The sequence below is a fragment of the Arvicola amphibius genome, chromosome 9 (assembly GCF_903992535.2).
Source record: "Arvicola amphibius chromosome 9, mArvAmp1.2, whole genome shotgun sequence".
Classification (NCBI taxonomy): Eukaryota; Metazoa; Chordata; class Mammalia; order Rodentia; family Cricetidae; genus Arvicola; species Arvicola amphibius.
Genome location: NC_052055.2, coordinates 49,935,340 through 49,961,246, shown reverse-complemented (window position 1 = coordinate 49,961,246; position 25,907 = coordinate 49,935,340). Strand labels below are relative to the sequence as shown.

At 39.3% G+C, this 25,907-nt stretch overlaps 1 protein-coding gene across 1 annotated transcript in view; it reads right to left on the bottom strand.

Moving 5' to 3' along the window:
• Positions 1-25,907, bottom strand: part of Lrrk2 (leucine rich repeat kinase 2) — a 121,246-nt gene that overhangs the window by 27,087 nt on the left and 68,252 nt on the right. The window contains exons 27-35 of the mRNA XM_038343704.1: positions 24,691-24,779; positions 17,865-18,052; positions 16,628-16,782; positions 15,438-15,584; positions 12,795-12,986; positions 11,627-11,773; positions 9,970-10,070; positions 5,983-6,173; positions 237-397 (exon numbers count right to left, since the gene is read on the bottom strand). Coding sequence (XP_038199632.1) covers positions 237-397; positions 5,983-6,173; positions 9,970-10,070; positions 11,627-11,773; positions 12,795-12,986; positions 15,438-15,584; positions 16,628-16,782; positions 17,865-18,052; positions 24,691-24,779 — 1,371 coding nt within the window. The remainder of the gene's footprint in view (positions 1-236; positions 398-5,982; positions 6,174-9,969; positions 10,071-11,626; positions 11,774-12,794; positions 12,987-15,437; positions 15,585-16,627; positions 16,783-17,864; positions 18,053-24,690; positions 24,780-25,907) is intronic.

Sequence of the window (25,907 nt, the reverse complement as noted above, 5' to 3'; positions counted from 1 at the left end):
CTTTTAGCTCAGTTTTTGGCTTAGAAAGTTACAAGTTGATTTTTTTGTTGTTGCTGTTGTTGCTCTAGAAAATAGGATGATGAAGATGTTGATGCAATGACCATTACTAGTCAGACAATAAATATCTGTTCAGACTGTGACAGGTTACCTCTGCTTTGACTCTCCCACACCAACATCCAAGGACATCCGAGGACATCTGAGGACATACAGTACAAAAAGTGAACTTAGTCTCCTACCTGGGGTGCCTTCCGAGGTCTTTATTCCCATTCTACAGCAGTACTGTGCAATCCCATAGTCGGCAATCTTCGCAATGATGGCAGCATTGGGATAGAGGGTAAAAAGCAACACATTGTGGGGTTTCAGATCACGATAAATGATCATGGCTGAATGAAGATATCTGCCAAAAAAACACGCAAGAAGTCTTACTGTTCTACTAATTTGGTCATAATTTTTCAGTGTTATGTTCATTAGGCAAAGCATCAGAAACACTGTGTTAACTTTGTCCTTGAAAACTGAAAGATATACTGCAAACAGACTTGAAACATAAAGATCAAATATTGAAAAGCAAGGTGATGCTTCTTCCTGAAAATTACAACACCAAACTTGGCAGGCAACGAGAGTTTTCCCACACAGCCATGCACAAAGCAAGTACTGGACACTATCTCTTTGTACCTGTACAACTACAGGTGATTTTCAACTTAATTTTAAAATTGTAATTTGTTAACTGTTCTAGTGATGCCTGTAATCTCAGCATTCACAGACAGAAGCAAGAGGCCTTGAAGCTCAAGGCCAGTTGGGCCTACCCAAAGGATAGAAACAAATGGGTTAAATAAGAGTTAGTACAGTTTTGGTATATGCTTAATTTTTTATAACTTTCATTTATTCATTTTTAATTTAAAGAAACTTGTTTCTTTAACTTTTAAATTTATATCACTTATCTTTGTTATTTACTTTTATCCAATTTCTTTTTTCTACTGGTTTTAAGAATATTTTCTTCTTTTCAGTAAGAGCAAATCAAATTGTAAACTTTTTTCTAGATATTATCTCCAACTCTGAAGATACAACCCACTGCAAAGCTAATCTGTTATGAGTAAAAGTTAATAAAAAGTATCTGGACAGAGAGGGTGGCGAGAACTGTCTTAGGTGGTATAACATCTGGGTGTGAAATGGAGTCAAGAAGTACTTGGATTTGGGCATTTTGAGCAAAGAATAAAAATTACTTAATATAAAACACAATGTTTTAATCTCAGCCAAGTATTATCTGTTCTGCAAACACAGGAGTGGGACTCACAATTTCTAAAATACTAAGGTAATTTATTGCCTCTCATTAGAGCTCTTTAAATTTCTGATTTTCCCTGTCTATTGACCTCATAGGTATGTTATGACCTTCTCTGAATGGAAACGTCATAGGACTTAATAGGGGATTTGTTAAAATCGTTTGTTTATTTATGGTTTGGAACTTGGTTAAGGTTACATTAAGAAATATTTACCCCATTACCTCCTACCAATCATTGCTAAAGCATTAGGAAGAGAGAGGCTGTGACATCTGGGACTCTCTGCTGGGCAATAGCCTAGCGAGAATGAGTCATTTGACTTCATCAACTACTGGGCCCATTCTCTCTCTTCCAGGATGTGCATAGGTCATGACATTGGATCTGTTCATTTCAGGATATACAGTTTTGGCTGATCAATAACATAAACTCACTAATGAAGTTGACCTTAAGAATAGTAGTTGTCGTGAAAGGAAACATTTACTAAGGACTTACTCAAAGTCCATTAGCTGTTCTTGGGAAAAGCCAGGGGATTAAGAATTTAAAAGTTAAATATACATCGCCAAACCGCCGTAAGGCATCCCACTCTTGGTTACAGATAGAACACAGGCTCCCTAAGAATACCTTTCTAGGACTAAAATACAGTCTATTTAAACTTATGTCATTTGGGAATCAAGGTTATCTGATTTAGTTACAATATTTAATTATAGAATTTAATCTTAAGAGTGCAATTGTATGCCCTGTAAAAGAAAAAAAAAGCTTTTAAAATTGTAATAAGCACAAATTATTTCTCAGTAACAATTTATACAAAATTAATTGAAGCATTGTATGAGAATAAGTATTGCCAAGTATTTTATTAACATAAACTATAATCATTCTGTCTTTAATCATCATTATTATAATAATTTCTAAGAATCCCCTATCTTTATAATTTAAAGTTAACTTTATCTTATCCTGAATATATTATTCTAAAAATAGGATGCATTCATTCCTTTAGCAAATATGCATTAGGTATCTATCTATGAGAGTCACTCATTAGTAGACACAAAGCCATCTTTGTACTTCTGCTTTAAGAGGACCACAATCTAGGAGAGATGGGTGCTTGGCTACAGTAAGATGGCAGAAGTGTGTGAGTTGTCAAATGCTGAGGAGGTAGCCAGGGAGAAGGCACACAAGTGCAGGCAACCCAAGCTCTTCTTCCACACAGAGCGGTCCACCTCAGACACAGGATAATCTCCGCCTGTCCTCCAATGCCAGATTCAAAGTCATCCATGGAGCAAGTGCAAAAAGCAAAGGTGAATTAAGGATATTAAGGCTGGAAAATGAAGACTTCAGGGCCAGCCCAGCTACAACATAATCCTTTGAGTAATAAAAAAAGCATCAAATGAGCAAATACAAATTCATGGAAGACTCACTCTCCAGGAAGAAGTTGAGCTTTATGGCAGAGCCATGGCATGCCAGCCAATTCTTGGAAAAATGAGCTCTTCAGAAAAGAAGTTTGTTAGGAAGTTAAATATGCTGAAGTCAGCCTGGTTAGAATGCAGGCTAGAAAGATGGCACAGAGTTAGGCTGCAAAGGGAAGCAAGGGACACACATAAAGAGCTTCCATGCTATGCCACCACAGAGGTCAGATGTACTTTGTCAGTAACTGGAAATACCAGGGAACTCAAATAAAATTAGATTTTTATTTCAGGGGAAATATTCTGATAATTCCCTATAGATTCTGGATCAAAGTAGAAGTAATGGCATACAAATAAAATAAATGGTAAAAATATAAGATAAAATAGATTCAAAGATCTGGTAAATACATGGAAATATAGATAGGTAGATGAAAGATTATAGATAGATGATAGATAGATAGATAGATAGATAGATAGATAGATAGATAGATAGACAGACAGACAGAGGATTGATAGGTAGGTAGATAAGATAGATAATAAATTGATAGATGAATATATAGGTAACAGATACAGATGATACAGATATTTACCGACAGACTGATATTGAGACAAGGTTTCACTGTGTAACCTAGGCACTCTGTGATCTCGTGAAGGGACACTAACTATAGATGGAGAGGTAAGTAGTCCTTCTGTGACTGTATTGACCCTCTTCTGACAAATGGAGATACAGGAGAAAGCGCATACTTGTGGGGAAAGGAGATAGCAAGGAGAATAAATCCAAGTTTGAACAGACTGGAACACAGAAAGTTGTAGAGACTACATGAGAGTTCTGAGCAAGAGCTGAAAGGAAGAAGCTGAATTAAAGCAAGATCTCGATGAAAAGATTTATAACATGAAGGAATTTCTTATGTGTCATTCTAAATAGCTATATTAACTAAAAAAATCCTAAACAAACAGGATTTTACTTCTTTCTATAGTCATAGCCTCATGTTAACAATTATTGAACTAACAGTTTTTAATAAATACATGGTTTTTTATTGAAAAGGGATTTTTTCATGTTTTTTAACACTGAGTTTTAAAATTAAATTTAGCACCACAAGGACATGTGCTCAACTATGTTCATAGCAGCATTGTTTGTCATAGCCAGAATCTGGAAACAACATAAATTCCCCTTGACCAAAGAATGGATAAGGAAAATGTGGTACATTTACACAATGGGGTACTACAAAGCAGAAAAAAATAACAACATCTTGACTTTTGCAGGCAAATGAATGGAGCTAGAAAACATCATTTTGAGTGAGGCAATCCAGACCCAGAAAGACAATTATCACATGTTCTCACTCATAAGTGATTTTTAAACAAAGAAAACCAGCTCACAAATCACAATCCCAGAGACCCTAGACAACAATGAGGACACTAAAAAATACATACATAGATCTAATCTACATGGGTAGTAGAAAAAGACAAGATCTCCTGAGTAAATTGGGAGCATGGGGACCTTGGGAGATAGACCTTGGGAGTTGAAGAGGAAGGGAGAGGCAGGGAGGGAAGCATAGAAAAATGTAGACCTCAATAAAAATCAATGAAAAAAAAAAAAACAGGACAAAATTACATTTCGTGTTAGAAGAAGTTTAACAGCTACTGGTACCCACCAGCCTCTAGTGGCACCAGATCTAGAATTCCATCCTGACTTCAGACTAAGAACAAATGATTGAGAGAACTGAAGCATTTACTCGGGTTCTATTTGCTTCATAAAAACATGGGATTTGTTATTTGAAATGAAGGCCAGAGAAATGAGGCCATGGTGTTGTAGACCCACGGCCTAAGTGTTGAGTGAAAACAGCAGGTCCTAAGTTTATAAATTAACACTTCAGGATTACACGAAAAAATTGAGAAAAATCTGGGACCCAGGATCAGTTTGATCAAGAAAATGATTGCTGTGGATTTGTAATACAGGAATCCAAAGGGCCCTTTACTGAGCTCAGTTTATCATGAGGCTCCCCCTGGTGTTCAAAGACAGTCATACTAACCCAAATCCAAACGCCTGAATGCTGGTAAATTTCAAAATCTGCATGGCTTTAAGTAGTTCCTGAAGAGATAATCCCCCATTTTCCTTCCTGCTCATGCCCTTTCTCAATGCTGTCTGAAAGGGCTATTCCTAGGCTTGCAGAGCAGGGGCAAATTTGCATCTACTGCCTGGGAAAATGGTGGTAGGTTTGAGTGCAATGTCCCCATGCCTCCCCTCCCTACTGCCAACCTGTATTTCCTAAGGGCTCCATGATCTGAAGACTAGAAGGGGATATAGGTAAAGGGACAAGCCCACATAAAATGACATGCCAAAAGAATACCCAGGAGTTAGACTATGCTGGTTAGCCAGGCAGTGGTTATAGAGCCAAGGCACAGTCAGAAAACCCATGAAGGCGTGCGGCTGAGCACAACTACCAGGAAGCAAGGGAGGAGAAGGCCCACAGTAGGAGAAAGACTTTACTCAATATCTACGCTCTTCACAAGCTATTTAGTGGTACAAAGACAGTGCAGGGAAGGTGGGAAATGATGGGGACTTAAGCCAAGGAAGAGAACTGTGAGAGCGGGTACATGCGAAGTTAGAAGTATTTATGTAATGATTAGGAAAGAGGTCTGAAGGACGGAAGGAATGAAGGATGGCTTCTAGGCCAAACCATGATTGGAAATCAAAGTGCAGAGCCACAGGAAGGCTATCAGGAATGGAATTTGAGAGCCTACAATTACCACAAAAGTCTTCAGTATTATTCATAGTTTGCAGGCTAAAATGTGAGTATAAAGATAAAAAATTACAACTTCTAAGTATATGTCACAGTGATTTACCAAGGATTTTTGTCTTCAGCGAGGACCTGTCTACTCTGGCCTGCTGCATCCAGCTCAGGGTTGGCTGTGACTCTGAGTCACATGATGTTTCCATGTGGAATGCAACATCTGTCACCCAGACTTGCTTCAGGAACACAAACTAGTTTGTCATCATTAAAATTTCTCTGCTTCATTCTTTCCTTGACGTCTGGAGGCCTAATGTACTTATCTTTTAGAGATGTAAACACCTCAGGTTCTGATCATGAGTTCAAGAGCATGCATATTAGGTTTAAGTGTTACTATGCCAGCTATGACATTCTGCGCTTTTCTATTATATTATAAAGTTTGCAAAACTGGATCACGGAACAGATAGTTTTCATCAAACCTGTTAGCACAGTGCAACAAGGGAGGGGTATTCTTAGAGTCTGGGAGTGAATTCGAGGTTACACTACTCAGACATTAAGTAGAAAACAGCGGTAGCCCCTTACCTCAGGCCATCAGCCACGTGCAACGCAATCCTGTGCTGGAGGGTTCTGGTGAGACTGCCTTTGTCCTGCTGCAGCAAGCGATCCAAGGAACCCTTGGAGGCCAATTCCATTACCAACATCCGTGGACGAATCCCAGCTGCCAGCAAAGATATCAGGCTTGGGTGGTGGAGGTGGCAAAGTACCACCAACTCCTGCAAGGGTTAGGAGTCTTGTGAGTCTCAAATCACCAAGGATCCAACACCTGCACTCTTGTAGCTGCTCAACTCATTAACCAGCTTGCTGGTGATTGGTTGTTGTAAATGCTCCCTTGTTCTCTAAGCTTTTTTTTAAAATATTTATTTATTTATTTATTTATTTATTTATTTATTTATTTATTAGGTATACAATATTCTGTCTGTGTGTATGCCTGCACACCAGAAGAGGGCACCAGATGCCATTACAGATGGCTGTGAGCCACCATGTGGTTGCTGGGAACTGAACTCAGGACCTTTGGAAGAGCAGGCAATGCTCTTAACCTCTGAGCCATCTCTCCAGCCCTCTCTAAGCTTTTTAAAAGAAATCCTAACCATTTCCGAAAAAAAAGCTAATTTTGAACTACTATTCAAATTGAGTTTTTTTTTTTAAAATTCTATTTCTCCTTTTGATCTGCTTTTGTGAGACCAAATAAGGAGAGAATGAAAGGAATTGGTAGTCTTCCTAGCAGGCAGGGTTATCCTAGTCCCTAAATTATAGTCACAGAATCTTTTTCAGCCCTATGCTCAGAGAAGCCAACTGTAAGTGACAGAAGGGTGAACTGTAGCCTCTGGGTTCAAAACCACAGTTTGCTAAGGACACATAGTCAAGTCCACAGGAGTAGATGGTGTCCCCTGTCTGAAAACTCTAATGCCTTCCTACTACTACTAAATGAAGATCCCATGTATGAGACTGGAGAGATGACTCAGTGATTAGGAGCTGTTGCTGCTCTCCCTGAAGACCCAAGCTCGGTCTCCAGCACCCACCTCACATCCGATGACTCATGATCATGCATAACTCTAGCTCCAAGGGGCCCTTCACTCTTTTACAGCTCCCTCAGCACCCACATACATACGGTACCAGAAATACTTATACAAATAAAAAAAAATAAATGTTTTTGAAACCCCATGTATTTCCATGTTCCCATAGTCTGACCTGGTCGAACTCCATGTTACCTCCGACATCCTACTTCCTTTCATCCTTGTCTGTATTCACCATCCTTCAGTCATGTGTGAATCTTTCAATCCCAAGTCCATGCCAGCTCCTCTCAGCCCCGAGTTCTGCCTATGCTAAAACCCATTGGCCTTGAGATACCCACACCCTTCACAGGGATAAGAGCCTCTGCACAATCAGACATGAGCCAAACACTACCACTTCCTTAAGTCCGCCTCGACCCACCTTCCTAAGGCCATTCCCAGCTGCAACAAGAAGCTTTGGCAGTCCTTTCTCTAGATCCCACCTTGAGCAGCTCAACACTCTCCTTAATGACATCATCGTGCGGGACGTCTGTATTCACCTGTATTCTGGATATGCACATCCACTCCGAAAGCATAGTTTAGTTGAGGCTTATTCTTTCTACACACACATCCCTCTAGACCACTTATATGTTACGGGGAACTACTTTCCCGTTGTTTATGGCGGTGTTTCTGAATTCCATTGCTCTTCCCTCCTTTACTTTACTTTACACTGACACCATGCTTCAGTTGTACTTTTCACCTTCTGTGATGTTAAGCTGACTTGTGTCTTATGTGTGATAAGAGAAGCCCTGCTTCCTAGCACGGGGCTTCCAAACTGTGGAGTGCCAGTGCAAACTTGGCTGTCTGCAGAATTCTGAAAGCGAACCCAGAGTCCTGGCTATCCCAAGGGAGAGAAGGCTTTTCCAGAACAAAGCTTAATATTGCAGTCATATTTGCTCAGGAGAGAAGAGTCTTTTCACACCATGTCTGGTTAGCTCAGTTTGTTAAACCTGACGTAAGTAAGCGCCATTCCTTCTGTTTACCCTCCTGGCCACAGTCAGAAGACTAAGCCAGATGTTTTTTTTTATATTGGAAAAGCATTTTGATGACAAATTACCTTGGAATCAAAAGAGATTTGCTACATTTATTTCAAAGTCTAGCTTCAGATTAAAGAATGTTTCATTTCATTTCTGTAACTACAATGTGATTTTTGATATTACCAATAAAAAATTTCTCAGTCTACTTTGTATGAAGTTTTTCCATAATGCAAACTAAATTTTGCACTATAATATTTAAAGTATTCCACACTTATTTAGATTCAGGTCACAAGTGATATTTTTCACAAGTTAAGAAAAACTGTGAGGATAGATTCAACATAAGAGTTTTATTAAATGATAGCAGAAGTAATACTGAGTTTACTTTTCTTCCAGTCCTGTCTTTCCTTAGTTCAAATGTGAGCAGAAAGTCAAGAAGAGGGAAGTAACTCCAAACAGTACCCAAACTAGGACTGGAGCAAATGCTACTGGCTCGGCATCCCCTTTTCTTCCTTCTAAGAGTATCTGAGTTTTTACTGAGGAACATAATTTTCACCTAGGCAGCTCAGTCCTAGCTACACTATAAAGTGATAGGACTATTCTAAGCAATATAACCCTTATTGGCACATTGACTCAATGACACAGCTCTCTACCAACGTGTGCACAGCATTACCCAGAACAAAAGTGTTTGTCATGGGAAGAGCAGTGATTTAGTTAAGGCCAAGAGCCGTTCTTTTTTACTCACTGGGCTATTGTGTAGGTGCGGTTTTTTTTTTTTTTTGACAGTTTTGAGACACAAGACTTCATGTGTCTAATTCTCCATGTCTGTGGAATGTAACTGTCCAGGCTAGAACTAGCCCATCGCACTGAGAAAGACCATCTTGAGAAAATGAAAGCACTGTAGAAGGGAATTATAAAGACTGACTGGACTGAATCGGCAATGTCATGGCAAGGTCAACTTTATTTTCTAAAGCTGGAGACGAAGGAAATTATCTGAAGATCAGCTGTAAAAACCTTCTGAGCTAGAAGAGATGCAGAACGGAGAACTAAGTATCTAGAACTTTCTAACAAATCAAAAAGGAAAAATACTGCAGATTGAACTGGGAAGAAGGAACTGTAGCACCTCCGGAGAAAAGCCTTCCTGACTATGGGCGCCACTCCAGCCTCTGCTCTCTGAGTGTCCCCTGCCCACATAACCTAAACTTGGAAAGTAGACATCATCAGTACCCATCAGTAAAGGCTCCGAGTCAGAGTGGCGACCTGAACAAACAATTCTATGAACTCAAAGGATGCTGTTTCTTATTTTTAATCATTGATATCATCCTTTAATGACTAGTATATTCTATGTTCACTAACATCAGTATCTCAGTGAAAATGAAGAAAAATACTCTGTAAAAAATACAGCCTAGCCATGACCCACATGTTTAATTCCAGCACCAGGGAGGCAGAGGCAAGCCATTCTCTGTGAGTTCCAAGTCAAACTATTTTACACAGTCTACAGTCAGGGCTCCACAGAAAAATCCTGTCTCAGGAAAAGATGTGTGGGGGGGAATAGAGCATGAAATCAGGAACTTGCTAGACATCAAGTGCAGAAGGAAACAGAAGTGGCTGGGGGTCTGACTACTGTGAGGCACAAGAGACAAAACACATCCCTGATGATTCTCAGAATTCTACATTCCTGATAGTACTGGTGCATGTCTTCTGACTGACCAATGGTGCACATCTCAAGTGCCAAGGCTAATAAGAGAAATGGAAAATTAGAGTCTTCCCCTGGTTTTAACTCAAACTTAAGAGGAGTTTAAAAATACTTTTTTTGTCATTTAGCAGAAAAAGAAAAGTTTTAGCTCTATAAAGAAGGAAGAAGTGGGAATGCAAACTTTCAAGGATCCTTGTTTTAGCCTCTGACAGATGTATGAAAATAGGGATTTCCTGGAAAAGAGAAAATATCATATGAGTTAATATAATAACATCATGGGATTTCTTACTTGTCTTAACAGCCTAAGTGATGTATGTTTATTAAAAATCTTCACAGCTACTTCCTCCCCTTCGTAGGCGGCTCGATAAACAGATCCAAAACTTCCATCACCTTTTGAGATGAAAATAGAAAACATTTAATCTTCTCAAGTAGATAAACCAAATCTGTTCTATGTGCCACAATTGTACCTATTGTATATTCATAAAAACCTCTTTGAATGCTTCCTCTTCCTTCCAGTCGATAAGTCACAGTCAAGTTCACCCATGGATCCGGCTCTCAGCCTTCCTGTCTTCCCTCTCTATATGATCTACAATGTTGCCAGTCCTCAGACTTTGTGTCTTCATATGAGGATACAGATTGCATACTTTCAACAACAGCCACAAGCCACTGTCTAAAAAGTATCCTATATGCTTTTCCGAATCTCAGTCACAGCCCACTGAAAACCATGCTGCTACCTTTTGCCTCCAACTCATCTTTAGTCCACTTTCTTTACACCCGATAAAATTAAAATGAGATGTTTTCAATATCACTCTGAAGTTTAAAATAAAATCCTAAGAGGGTGAGAGAAAAGAGACACATGCTTGAAAGACATGTCAACGTTTCAGGTGGGTGTAGAGGTTTCTGGTTTTGTAAAGCCCTTTCCTGTTCAAGAATCACTGTTATAGAAATGTGAAGTCTAAACTGTCATACTCCGTGTGTTCAGCAAAATACAGCAGTGAGGACTGCTATTGTGTATTTGTGGTATCGAGTTAGGAAAGAAAATTGAAAGCAAGAACTCTCCTCTAGTCCTCATATCAAACCAGACCACTGAAGTACCTACCCAATTATGCTGGTTTTCCAGAAGGATAATCTTTCAGAGACAAAATGTACCCAACTCTTCTAACCCACAAAAGTCTACAGAACTACATCAAAACTATATTTACAAAATAAGTTTATCCATACATATTAATGTATATCCTGTATATCCTGTACTTGCTCTGCTGATTGGCTTTTTTTTTTTTTTGTCAACTTAACATGAAGTAGTGTCATCTAGGAAAAGTGAACCTCAATTGAGAAAATGTCTCCATCAGACTGGCCTGTGGGCCCCATTAAAAGCCTTTGAATTGCATTCATGGGCTCAGCTAAAAACCGGAAACTGTTAAGCACACCCAAAAGCGAACAATCACAAAATACCAGAAGTCGAGTATATTACCAATTTAATGCTCCTGATTTTTAGTACCCGAATTTGATGACTATTGGTAAGAGCTCCGTATTGTCCTATGCGCTTCACTTCAGTGACTGAGCAGAAGTATTCTTTCTCTACTTATCCTTCTTGGGGTAAAGAAAGGCTATTTCACATCAATCAACTGAAGTTCCCCCTTCTGCCACCTCATTGCTCAAAAGTAGAGCAAGCTCAAGGGCAGTTCCATAAATAACTGTGTTTCCTGCTAGTCTTATCCTCACTGACTAGTCTACAGACATGTATACAAAACAAATTCTAGATCCACAATATAACACAATTTTATACTATATCATTCTAAGTGAAAATTATTATATCAAGTACATAAAACCAGTAGAGCTGTGACTGCAATAGCTGAATGCTTTCTAAATCAAGAGGGGAAAATTATATCCTACTTGCATTTTTGTTGTTGTTGTTTGTTTGTTTCAAATATAACAAAGATAGTTACCTAGGAGAAACTCCGGTGCTTCCTCAAATTCCAGCTCATCATTGTTCAACATAATATTTCTAGGCAGGTCAGCCAAAATCAAGTCAGGAGCAATCTGAGATATGGGAACAGTGAGCCTTGGTTGATCTGGATTGATTAGCAGGTCTCCTAAAAAGTATGTAAAAAATAATTTTTAAAATGTGAGGGTATATAAAATCTGTGCTCCTGGCTTAAAAAAAAAAAAAAAAAAAAAAAAAAAAAAAAAAAAAAAAAAAAAAAAAAAAAAACCCACATCTTTAGATTTTTCTGCCAGCCATAGATTTTTCTAGAAAATTCTGATAAACACCTAAAATATTAATGTCAAGGTATTTAGAACTTTAAACATATACTCCTAGGTTCACTCACTCTGTGGTAGAATTTCCACCTGACTGAGAACAGATGGCCTCTGACTGATAAGTGCTTAGTCTCTGTTTCTGCCACATGTATAATGGCAATACATGGCAAGAATGCTGCTCCCTGCAAATGCTTTGTTTCCATCTTTTTTTTTTAACAGTTCTGTCATATGCATGGGTTTTCTTTAATATTCCCACTTCAAAGATGAGATTACCCCTGGTGATTTAAATGAGGTGTCCCCAGGCCTCTCAGGCATCTGAATATCTTGTCTTCTGATGGTGGAAGCTTGGAGGATATTAGAAATGCGGCCATAATGGAGGAAGTGTGTCTCTGAGGGCAGGATGTGAGTTTCCAAAAGCCACATGCCATTCCAAGTGAACTCTCTCTGCTTCCTATTTGTGACTTGAGATGTGAGCTCTCTGCTTCCAGAGTTAGCTGCTGTCAATGCTGCTTGTTGTCTGTGCCGTTATGGACCCTGACCTTCTGGATCTGAAGCCCAGAAGAGACTCTTTCTTCTATAATTTGCCTGATCATTGTGTTTTATTACAATAGAAAAATATCAAATACACTTATGAACACAAGAATCCAGTATTTAAACTAGAAATCAACATATTTGAGAAAACAAAATATAAGCTATTACTGACACTAGGTGAACTTTTTTTCTGAACTGTCACTACAATTGAATGCAGTATCATTCAGCTCGACCCTATGGATGTGAATAATGCTTATATACTAAAGTCATGTAAAAAATAGCAAGGGCACCTTAAACATATTTGAGAATTGTGCCGACACCTACCTTCTTCCGCCTTCTTCATTAAGTCATCAAGCAGGATCTTCTGATGGTCTTCGCCATCGTTGAAACTGTACAGCGCCCATTTCTTCAGAAGAGTTTCTCCTTCCCCACAAATGTCAATCTCCAGCAGCCCAGGAAACCATTCTTCCATGAGTGAGTCGATGTGATCCACAACTTGGCCCAAAAGAATACAACCTACAGAATTCAAAATTAAGAACTCATGGACAATTCTGACCATGAATAAGTGAGCAAAAACTTCCATAGCAAAACCTTTAAACATTATGGAAAGAAATTGAAGAGGAGGAGGAGGAAGGAAGTGACCAGCAAGAAGGGAAGGGAAGGAGGTATGGAAGTGCAGATGACCAAGTATGGGGCCATATTCATGTACATGAAAATGCCAACTGCAAACCATTACTCTTTATACTACCTTAGCAACGTTAAAAAGAAACTGAGGAAGACATTAGAATATGCAAAGACCTCCCCTGCTCATCATTGTTAATAATGAAAGCTACTGCTACTCACAGCAATCTACTATGGTATTGCAATCAATATTAAAATTCCCAATCTTCACAGAACTAGAAAAAAATTGTTCTCTGCACAGAATTTAATTCAAAATATATCAAAGGCCCAAATGTAAGATCTGAAACCCTGAATCTGCTAGAAGAAACAGAAAAATGCTTCAAGATACAGACACTGGAAAGGCCTTTCTGAAAGGGATATTAAGAGCACAGAAAATAATATCAAGAATTGACAAGTAGGACTGTATGACATTTTAACACTTCTGCACCTCAATGAAGATAGTCAGCAAAGGAAAGAGACTACCTACTAATCATTAAAAAAAATACCTTCATCCATTCTGTAAATGAGATAATAAATGGAGTACACGGTTCTCAAAAGAAGCAATAGTAATTGTCAATAGTGGCTTGGAAACTTGTTGAACATCCTGACAATTGAATCTCCTTTGGGAGGTGACTGACATCAAGACAATAAAAGACAAAATAATGATGACAAGACGTCGGGATGGGGGAACCCTTATCCCTTACTATTTGAGAATGCAAACGTGTGCAGCCACTGTGGAAATCAGTGTGGACGTTCCACAGAAACACCAAACACAGAAATATCACACAGTGGCTGGATAGATAGATGCCTGAAGGCATCTGAGCCCTGGGACACGAATTCTAATTGTTATTTATGAAAACTCAGAGGCAGCTATCATGGGGTGAAAGCTGAAGGATCAGAGAAGTGAAAGTGGCCAGCCACTAGAGAGTTCTTTTCTTTACCAATGCTCAGACAAAAGGGGTGACCCTGTCCCTACAAATTCTCAGACTGCATCCTCAGACGGCTCTGAGCTCCTGTCTCCTCCCACCTTATATTCCTCTCTCCACCCAGCCACATCACTCCTGTCTCCACCTCCCTAGTGCTGGGATTAAAAGGCATGTGAGTGTGAGCTTTGTTTCTCTTTTAGACAGATTCAATCTTGTGTAACCCAAGGTGGCCTTGAACACACAGAGATTCATCTGCCTCTGTCTCTAAGTGCTGATACTGAAGATGTGTGCCACCACTGCCTGGCCTTTATGACTAGCTAGTGGCTTAGTTCTGTAGTCTGATCTTCAGGCAAGATTTATTTGTTAGATCACAAAGTATCACCATAAAGCCAATCATCACACACATCATACCACATTTACTGTTGCATTGTAGACACTAGCTAAGATAAGGAGCCAACCTAAATGTCCGTTATCAGAGGGATAGAGAAAGGTAGCATATATTCTTAACACACACACACATATTAGAGTTTCATTCAGCCATAAGAAAAAATAAAATTATCTTATTTGCTGGAAAAGAGAATTGGAGATCATTATGCTAAGTCAAATAAACTAGATTCAGAAAGACAAATACAGTTTGTTTTTTTCATATGCATAACCTAGATTTAGATACAAATATATTTTATGGAGAAATACATACATGGGGAAAGGGAGAGAAGAGGTTCAAAGGCTGGGAAGAGGAAACCAGAGAGAGCAATATAGTGGGGTAAAACAACAAAAATCATAATTTCTCTCATATGGAGAACCTAGATGGATAGAGGATAGATACATACATGTATATGGGTTTAAGTAAACACTCACACACCTGCATATGTGTGATGTGAAACACAGGAGAACTACTGAGGGGGGATCGGCAGTGATAGGGAGAAAATAGCAAATGAGGATGGTAGGGGAGAATAAAAATACATCTGCATGTAAAAATGTCAGGGTAAAATCCATTATTTTTTTTCCACAAAGAGCGCTGGGTGCTCTTCCAGAGGACCTAGATTCCACTTCTGCCTCACGATCATCTGTAATTCCACTTCCAGACTGGCCTCTGCAGGCACCAGGCTTGCAGGCGGTACACAGCCAAACATGCAGGCAAAACACCAATATGCATAAAACAAAAAATTAGCCAGGTATAGCTGTTCGCACCGTTAGTCCCAGAACTCGAGAGGCAGAGATAGGCAGATCTCTTTGAGTTCAAGGTTAGCCAGGTCTATATAGTAAGTTCCAGACCAGCCAGGAAAGAACCCTGTTTCCCCCCAGAAAAAAAAAAAAATGTTATCTTTAAGGTTAGATCAGTTTACAGGTACAATCCAAACTTCCGAGTTAACTTCCTTACCTTTTCTACAAGAAGGAACTGTAATTTTCAAGAAACTCTCTGGGCGATCATCTAACACTTCGGATCCCACCAGACAATATGCTTCTGGGGACCAATTCAGGTAGATGCCCTGTCGCCAATACATTCTGTTTGGGCGTAGTGCTCTCTCTGAGAGTTTAAAGATAGATTCAGATGCTTCCATTAGTTATTAACTACTTCATTAACTAAACTGGATAAACTATCAGTCATACCTTAAGTAATAGTAATATATATTTGTTGTGTAATTAACATTGATTTATTTAAGTAGGAGTCCTTCCCCAAATGAATGTTAATTTTTTCCTTAATATTTTAATCACATAAGTTAAATGCTTTGTATATTATCTAATACACATTGCAAGCTCTTGATAAAGAGTTTGACATGGTTAAAATACAAAAATCACAAGTAACTTTTCATAATTGTTCTAAACGTCAATTATATTAACACCATTATCAAACTTTTAAATCCATTTTAGCTATCTTTTTATTCATTAATACCAAGAAACGCAAGATTTTTTTTAAGAAACCAGTAATATTTGCAGTTGTCTTTTGCCTGAAACAACCAATAGCTCTCTATCATGTTACAGCGCCTCTTACTTTAGAATGAAAGCTTACCATATAAACATAGCTTTATCCTTTGTCCAAGTCCCTGGGGATGGACAGCAGACACTTGGGATCAGAGTCTCTCCCTCAGATAAACCAAGACCTGTTACACTTGCTGAGGAAAAGCCCGTCTTCATACATCGGTTATTCCCACACTATTCTTTGCTCATGTGTGTGTGTGTGCATGTGTACGCATTTGTGTATATGTGTGAGTGTGTGTGTATGTGTAATGTAGGTATGTGTATGAGTGTGTGTATGTGTATGAATGTGTGCGAGTGTGTGTGAATGTGTGTACATGTGTGCATACTTACACTAATGGCTCCCGCTGAACTCCATCTTTTAAAGCTATCGCTTCCTGTTTGTTAAGTCTTGGAAAGTACAATACTCACAGTTGATGGAAATGCATCTGATACTAGAACTGGGGCATTTCGTCCCAGCAAGCTGTATAAGTTGGTTCTTGTTCATGTATTGACAACTCTTGCCTTCCAAACAGGTTAACTCTGGTAAATGCTACTCTACTTTCAACATTTCTTTCTACTTTGTCTACATAGTAAGCTTTGTTAAATACATACCTCTTCCAGAAAGCATGAAAGGTGAGATTTCAAGTAACCGATTAATCAATCTTGACCAAAACCCCATTGGAAAGTATGGCATTTCATATAACCGAATGATGATCTCAGAATTCTCACAGTGGGGGAGCTCTATCACAGGCCTGTGGTCAGATAAACTGCAGAAAGTAGGGACTGTCAGAAACTGAGCCTGGTGCCCTGAGCCTGATGCCCTGAGCCTGGTGCCCTGAGCCTGGTGCCCTGAGCCGGTGCCCTGGACATTATGGCCCTGAGCCTGGTGGCCTGAGCTTTTCACTGCTTCAAATTCAGGCAAATAACTACTCTAATCAAATTGCATTGTTTTATAATATTCTCTTGTCACATGCTCTTCCACATCAAGAATTTGGAGGTTACTCAACTGAAATGCATTTTCAAATGAAGTAGATGCACAAAAAACTTTCACCAATCCTATGTGTATTAATAAATTAATACAATCAGCAAAAAAGCAGATATTAAGATTATATGAAACTTGAAAAAAACACATGTCCTAGAAACAAGTACGTCTATATTTAGAATTGGCTGCAACCATTAATCAATATAATTTGCACTCTCAGCACTTTGGGGGCATTTCCATTTACTTTCATATAAGAATTTTCTCCAACAGGGCTAGAAAATAGCCCTTCACTATGATGCCTGCTATTTTAAGCTTTGCTGGAAACTCACTGTCTCCCTTAACCTTCCTTAATATAACTCTTTCACTGGCAAGTGAATAAGATATGCATGCACACGCACTGCTTCACTGTTAATCTTCCCTAAATAATGTGAGTGCTGTTAAGCCAAATAGAAATTATATATATGTATATATACATATATATATATACATATATATATATATATATGTTCTATTTCTTTAAGACATTAATCATGGGGCTGGAGAAATGGCTTAGCAGTTAAGAGCATAGCCTGCTCTTCCAAAGGTCCTGAGTTCAATTCCCAGCAACCACATGGTGGCTCACAACCATCTGTAATGAGGTTGTAATGAGGTTCGGTGCCCTCTTCTGGCCTTTGGGCATACACACAGATAGAATATTGTATACATAATAAACAAATATTTTTTTTTAAAAAAAGACATTAATCAACTGCACTCGTTTTCAAAATATGTGCTGTGCATTGCCAAAAAGCTTACCAAAAATAATGTATCTACTACAGAAAAGTAATATAATCTGGTCAATTTTGATTGCATTTTTAAAGTCTGTCTTACCTGCTTGGAACCAGCAGATACTCTTCCCCAATTGGCAAGGCAATCTGGAATTTTTCTAGCAGTTTAAAGTACTGTGTCATGTAGTTCTTTGGGAATCGCTTTTTCTTTGAAAGGAATTTTTCTACGTCTCTCCGTGAAATGATGCCCTTCGGGTGTTTCAGACAGCCCTCCACTTTCACTGTCAGAATCTGAAAGATTCGAACTCATAATTACAAGGACTCATTTCCTGAAACGTTTCCAACCTAAACCATTCCTTGTCCTTTTGCTTGGTGCAAATAAGGAGAGAAGCTAAAACAAGTCAAGGTCAAATCTCTGTGCAATTGCTAGCATGGAAGCTCAGAGGGACAGCTGTTTAGAAGCACTTGGAAAACTAAGGGGGGAGGAGCCAGTTCTTCAGGATTTTCTTGGTCCTAATCCCCAGCATTCATTCTGCAGTTCCATCACTAAATTATTCCTATATGATCCAAGAAATTACCTTCTAGGTATTAATCCAAAATTTTGGCTGTATACATTGATGTTTCCATAATAGGAGGCAGCTTACCCCATGGAAAGAAGTAGTACGGCCACACCCTGTTACAGGATTCTACTGGCCAAGCATGAGTCAATAAATCTTAAGAGAGGCAGGTGAATCCACCCTTTTAACATGCCATCCTTGTGATCCCAACATATTTGGGGCATTAGACAGCATCCCGCCAGTTAAGAATATGAAAGTGGAGCAGAAGAACCTATGTCCAAACACATGCTCTGTTACTGCTGTGGGACCTTGGGAAAGGTATCTGGTTTATTGGGTGTTTGTTTTATTTGTTTGTGTTTTGTTTTCAAATGGTTTCCTTCTCTGAAATGAAATGATAAAGATGGCCATGTCTTATGTTGCTACAGGAGTAAACATATTGTACACAAAGCTTAAGAAGTGTGTGATCATTTTAAGCATAAACTAAGCCGCTGTGTTAGCCATAATTACATATTCAATGGACTTTAGACAAATTTCTTTTTAAAAGATGTTTAAGCTTAATTATCCTCTATACCTTTACAATGTGTAAAAGGTCCCTGAGTAAAGGCAAACATTATTTTTGCTATCTGTTCATTGAGGTACTAGACAGTAAAACCCTCAGGCTCACAGGCTTATTCTTCCACCTCTGTCTATTTCATATGTGTGATATTACTAAACCAAGGGAGGTACCATCCATCCTCTCAGCTTGTATGTAATGACTGTGCCTGATTGGCTCTTGGGTAAGGAAGTGTGTTGATTACGGTTTCTCCCACTCTTTGTCCCTCAGGGCAGTTCCAGACAATTCTTCCAATGCTGGGAACTGTCACTGACTATCTCTGAGTTGTTGAGACCTGACAACTGCTGTGCCCAGCCATACTACCACCCTCTTTAAAGCACACTGCGCCCTCTAGTAGTTCACATGCCTATGCATTAGTTATCTGCATCCTCCTTTTCACGTCAGCTTTGTGAGGGCACAAACTGCTATGATCTCTGAAACAGGACATCTAGAACATGTAAGACACTGAATAAATTGTGTTGAGTTTGTCAACTTTGAAAACCTAATTTGGAACATAGTCCACCTACTTACGTGTAAATCCTAACTATCTTTTTCTGAACCTGTACCTTCAACCTCCAAGATGTGGCATACCAAAGTTCCAGTTTCAAAACCTGTACTTCACTAACCTGGAAAACCTAAAAGAAATGGGTAAGTTTCTAATTAAGTCAAATCACCACAAAGAATTCAGCAGTGTAATTAGACCCATTACGAGACTGAAATAGTAACAAAAAGCCTTCCAGCTTTAAAAAAAAAATGTCTAGGACCAGATATATTCACAGCAGAATTCTACCAGACTTCCAAAGATCCACAGACAATCCATTCTTAAGTTATTCCCCCCAAAATAAGGAGAGAAAAGAGAAGAAAAAAAGAGCATTTCTAAATCACTTCTATAAAGTCAGTATCTGTCTAACACCAAAATAAAGACACAGCAATATAAGAGCCCAATATCCTGACTCAAAAAATGCTCAAAAAGTACTTGAAAGCCATTAGAAGCCCCCCTTTTTAGCTGTTGGCCAGAGTGTCCAAGAAACTCACAGATCTATAACCTATTGCTATTTCCCTTGCTTGTACCACAGAGGTATAAAGTAAGTCCTTATTACTGAAAACACCACGTGCTTCAGAGGCAGAACCCTGAGATTTCTGAGCTTGAACTGACCTGAATGCCTCCTCTCTAAGGACTACTTTTAATGGCACCTGAACACACTATGCATTCTCCCAAATGAGGGAAACAACCAACAGCCTTTATTCCTATCCAGCTATGGTGCCTATGAACCACATCAATGAATGATAGGGTGCAGAAGCAGCAAATACACTTTGGCAGTAGTCAACAGCTCTCTAATAGATATCTTCAACAAGAGGAAAACTCTGCCTGGTACTGGAAGCCTAGCCGCCTACGCAGAGCTAATGAACCCATAGTTCTTGAAGTAGAACCTCCAACCACCACTTCACTAAGCCAGCATAGTCCTCACTACATTCTAAACGTTTGTCCTTATACCCACAGGTAAGTATAGTTCTCAGCCCTCTGAAAAGAGGAAACTTCCCTTTGCAACAGATAGAAACCATCACCAACAGCCACACCAATGAAAATGTAGAGCTGGGAAGCCCAGTCTCCATGGATACCTCTAAAGAAAAACTCCGACACCCTAGTCTCAGGGAACGCGGCAGAAGATGAGCAAGGAAGACTACAGGAGCCAAAGGACCTTACAGGGAGATTGTAAGGTCCCTAGATTCTGACATCTAGGGATGTCAGAAGCTGTAAAGTCTCACCAACATGATTGTCCAAACATTAGCTGAACAAGGATGACACCAATAGACATGCTGAAGTGGATGGACAAAGGCAAGGAGCCCTCAACCCTACACAGAGAACTACAGCTCCCTAAGGAATGCTGAGAGAGAGCGAAACAGTCTTCCCCAGTAAAGAGCTCATAAGTTGACGTTCCAATACCAAGAGGGCAGACATGAAAACATACATACATACAATTAACATACATACAATTAACAACATACTGAGCAGGTGAGCAGGGTGTATATATACACAGAGAGAGAAATACATGCATGCAACAATAATAAAAACAGAGGCTGTGAATTTGAAAGAGCTCAAAGAGAGGTATATGGAAGGGTTTGGAGGAACCAAAGGAATTGGGAAATTATAGAATTGTATTATAATCTCAAAAGTAAAAGATGTAATTAAAAAACGGTGGAAATAAGAACACTTAGCATTTTCAGTTTCCAAGTTTGGAAGTGGCCCTTTAAACAGTGATAAAATCTGAAATGAAATTTTACTTTTATCACCTTTAAAGAGCCTACAATTTCTTCTATCTACTAACTCATATGCTTAAATTATAGACCTTTTCAAGCAAGAAATCTGTTATCTCCCACCTCTTCTGTCAAGAATAATTCCCCATGAGAGCTTGTTAAAGACACACTCAATTCATCCTATAGGTCTCTTTCAACTCTCTTTACCATACAGTGAAATGAGTTTTGCAAACATATCCCTACCTGGGCTGAACATTCTTTATTAATCTTCATGGCATAACATCTCAGGGAAGAGCATGACATGTGGGTTCATAAGACATTCTGCACCATGAAATGGAACCATTTCTACCCTATTTTGGTGACACATGGAGGTGGGCACCCCAATTTACTTTTACTGTTGGTATCGTACAAACTCACTCTTATTTTCACTTGGTTATTTATAGCCACGATCCCTTTATTCTGATGTATCCATACAAACAAAAGGGATAACCTTTGCTGCCTCTGCTAGCAGGGAACTTAAATGATCATTTGACTGACCTGTCAAATCTTTCATGGAATCTTGGAATTGGTTCAATTCTCAATTCCACTTTCACTTTAAAGCCAAGAATAATTGACTCGCACCTGCAATCCCAGCACTTGGAAGGCTAACGCATGGCTATTGCTGTGGGTTCAAATCCATGCAGGGCTACACAACTAACTACAGCCGTATAGTTAGTTCCCTGGGCTAGCCTGCACTATAGAGCGAGACTATATCTCCCTGACCTCAAATTCACTTAAACTAGCATCATCACATTATACCTAGGGTAATAAAAAGGACTTCCAGGAAGTTTCGAGTAGTTACTCCATTGACTTTCTGGGATCTTTACTGTGATTACAGCAGGAACCTACTTTGGCTTGGGTTTGGATTTGGGTTGGGGGATTGTTGTTTGCTGTCCCCCCCATGGGGTGTTTTATTGTTTGCTTTTGCTTTCTGTTTTCATTCCTATCAAAAGGAAAACTGGTGGAAACTTCTTCCTTACTCTACTCTGTAAGACATGCCTGCTTCTAATCACATTATCCACACAGGCATTGATGTAGGTGGGTTTCTGTTTTGTGTTGATCTTATTGGTTAATTAATAAAGAAAACTGCTTGGCCTGATAGGTCAGAACATAGGTAGGTGGAGTACAGAATGCTGGGAAGAAGGCAGTGAGGTAGATGCCTCAGGCAGATGCCACAGCTCTCCATTCTGAGATGGATTCAGGCTAAGATCCTTCCCGGTAAGACACCACCTCGTGGTGCTACACAGATTGCTTAATATGGGTTAAAGCAAGATACGAGAATTAGCCAATAAGAGGCTGAAACTAATGGGCCAGGCAGTGTTTAAATGAATACAGTTTGTGTGTTGTTATTTTGGGGCATAAGCTAGCCAGGCGGCCGGGAGCAGGGCGGGATGAAAAGCAGGCCTGCTCGCCTCATCACTATAATGCATGTTAAGTCGCATGGAAACTTACCACCCCAGGGACAACGTTATCCTTCTCTTGTTTATATGGAGATCCTATCTGCCATGGCGTTCCACTTACGCAGAAAAACCAACAGGGTGACTGTGCATGCACTCTTCTGAATAACGCGTTCACCTACACATGGTTTCTAATTTGACTCCATACTTGGCACACTCCCCAAAACTACCTTTGTACCTTTGTATTGTCTTCAAAGTTATTTTTAAATATCCGAAAAGAGAACACCTAAAATTATCAGACAGATCAAACCAGTGCTAAATATAAAGCTTTTGTTTCCTTTCACTTACATTAAATTAGGGAATTAACGCATGAGGAAATATAATTGTCCTTATTTAAATGACGACATAAAGGCTTAAAACAGGAAGAAGAGGCAACTTCATATGCAGAGTAGGTGCAACTCAGGTAATGCCGACTCCTGATAATGTTCCCCTACACACAGGACACCAATGACTCCATCACCAGCTCATACATAGCAAATTCATTCCTCCCATGGCATTTGGGCAGAAATGTGGAAACCAATTTGAAAATACCTACTATTAGAACAGACACACTGCAATTAAATGCAATTAAATGCCAATTACACTGGTGTTGAAATGTTCTCTTCAGTGCCAAGTTACAGGATTTACCCTCAAATGAGTTCTCTCTTCAAAATAACCCCCTTTCTATCTTTAAATAGTTTTAAGCAGTACTATTCAAGATTGCTTAGAGAAATTTAATTAGCATTATGGAAAAATTGAGAGATTTCCAATATGAAAAAGGATAATCATGTTAGAGACTTGGAGAGACACATGTAAAGCTGTAAAATATGTTTATAAACAAAATGGTTACCAAGGAATGTGAGAGCTGGAGGCATCACCCCGCGCTCCTCTCAGCCAGGAATAAGTGAAACACAGTGTCCTGAGCCATGGTGGTCCTGCGTCCCTCAGCACTACTGGGAAATGTCCAGACAAATTTTTATTTGTCAAAGCTGAGATGGTACAACTATAACTTAGAAAGGAGTGGACAAAATTATGCTATCGCATGGACGGACTCACTGTGAGCCTTCTCAGCTTGGTCGATCACCTTCCTGGACCTAGGGGGAGCTAGGAGGACCTTGTACTTAACATAGTGAAGGGAACCCTGATGGCTCTTTGTCTTGGAGAGGGGTGGAGTGGGAGTATGGGTGGAAGGGAGGGGAGGGAAGGGGGAGGCGGAGGGGAGGAGATGGAAATCTTTAATAAAAAAATTGAGAAAAAAAATTATGCTATCGACCCTATTAAAAAAAAAAGACACACCACAATTAAATTCAAAGAAGAATGGTGTCAACTGTGCTGGGAACGCCTGAACGGGTGTGCTCTCTTGTGGTTTTCCATGGAAAAAGTACAGGTGGCTTTTGTATTTCCTCTATATAAACTCATTGGTAATGTACTGTTGTTAGGAGAAATCATTTTCTATGTGAAAAATGAATAGAAAAATATGATTACAACACAGTTTTCAAAAGTCTAACCTCAGAAAAGTTTCTTCCACAATCTTTATATTTTTTATTTTGTGTTGAAGAAAGGGCTTTGTGTGTCCTAGGCTTGTCTGGAACTCTCTACAATAGGTGAGGATGACCTTAAATGTCTGTTGATCCTCCCTCGTCCATCTTCCAAGCACTAACATTATAAGCACAAACTATCATACCTGGCTTTCCTGTGTACTTTCTAGGTAGATTTCATAGTTCCACCAACCCAGTTTCCTCATAAGTATTTATTCTAAAGATTTTCACAAAGCTTTTATTCATTTAATGAAGTCAGTAGCCAAACTTACCACTGAGGTCTAGATATTTGCCCATAACTGGGAAACAAAGACAAGAATGTAAGCTTTAAGATGTCTGTCCATTCCAGGAAGCTCTTTTCTGTCTTCCCCATGAAGTAGTCTAGAGTTTACTATGATTACCGTGGTCCCAGCCTTCTCAGAACACAAACACTAAAATGCTAAATGCTCTGGGAGCTCCCTACTCTGTTCTTCAACCACAACCTCTATGCCCACAAGTATAAAACACTAACCTGTGCCATGACTTTACAAAGCCACTTGGGTTCCACAAAATACAGGTCGCTTAGCTGCAGTGCAGGGTCTTGAAAATGCAGAAGGACCCCTGCAGTGAAAAGTCATTGAAGAGTAAAAAGTGGGATGCAGAATAATGCAAAGCCGGGAGACTCCAGTGTAGCTAGTTACACTGAGAGTCTCACAGAGGAGGACCCTGGAGGCCCTGCATATGCTGGCCCTGGGATACAAAAGGGTAAAGGAAGCATTTTCAAATCATACGACTTGTTCATGTACATAAGTATATTTGGAATATCAGCAAGCATTGGAAAGTGTATGTTGATAAATGCAAATTCACAATATTCTTTTGGATCTTCTACATCAGTGGTTCTCAGCCTTCCTAATTCTGTGAGCCTTTAATACAGATCCTCATATTGTGGTGACCCCCAACCATAAAATTATTTTGCTGCTACTTTATAACTATAATTCTGCTATTGTTATGGATTATAATGTAAAATACCTGATTACAGGATATCGGATATGGGACCCCAAAGGGATCACAGCCCACAGGTCTAAAATGGCTCTTTTATATACATAGTCCAAAGACATGTTTTAATTTCCATATAAATAAAAACAACACACATCTCTGGATATCTGATTTAAGGATCATGAAGAGAGAAACTCATACAAGGATCAAAACGGTTTCCTGGCTATTTATTATAGGACTAGACATCAAATGACATGTTCTGCAAGCTAACAAGGAATGGGACCAGCATGGCATGTGGCGTCAGTGGGCTGAGACTTGAACTGCGAGCTTACAGTTTAAGCAGCAGAGCCCTTCATATCACACCAGCCTCTACTGTCTAAGGTGGCCCAGTGAACCACTGCAGTACTAATTCTTATATAAAAATGATGTTCACACAAAAATGGGCTACTAGAAAATGATGTGGCTACATCAAGGGTCCAGTGTCTCATAATAGCAAAACCATAGCACCGAACCCACATATCTTCATTCCTGCATGGGGATTCTTTCATACTTTGTCCTTAGTCAACTGCAAAATATACTTTCCTGGGACATAATACATGATTCAATGTTCATACATATGGTGGTCTTACAAAAGATAAAATCCACCAGTAACGTGTTTAAGAATTTTAATGGCATTGCCTTACATTTTGAACAGAGATCATATACAAGAGTCAGACATCTCTTCCAATCATCACGACCTAGCACTGAAAGCCA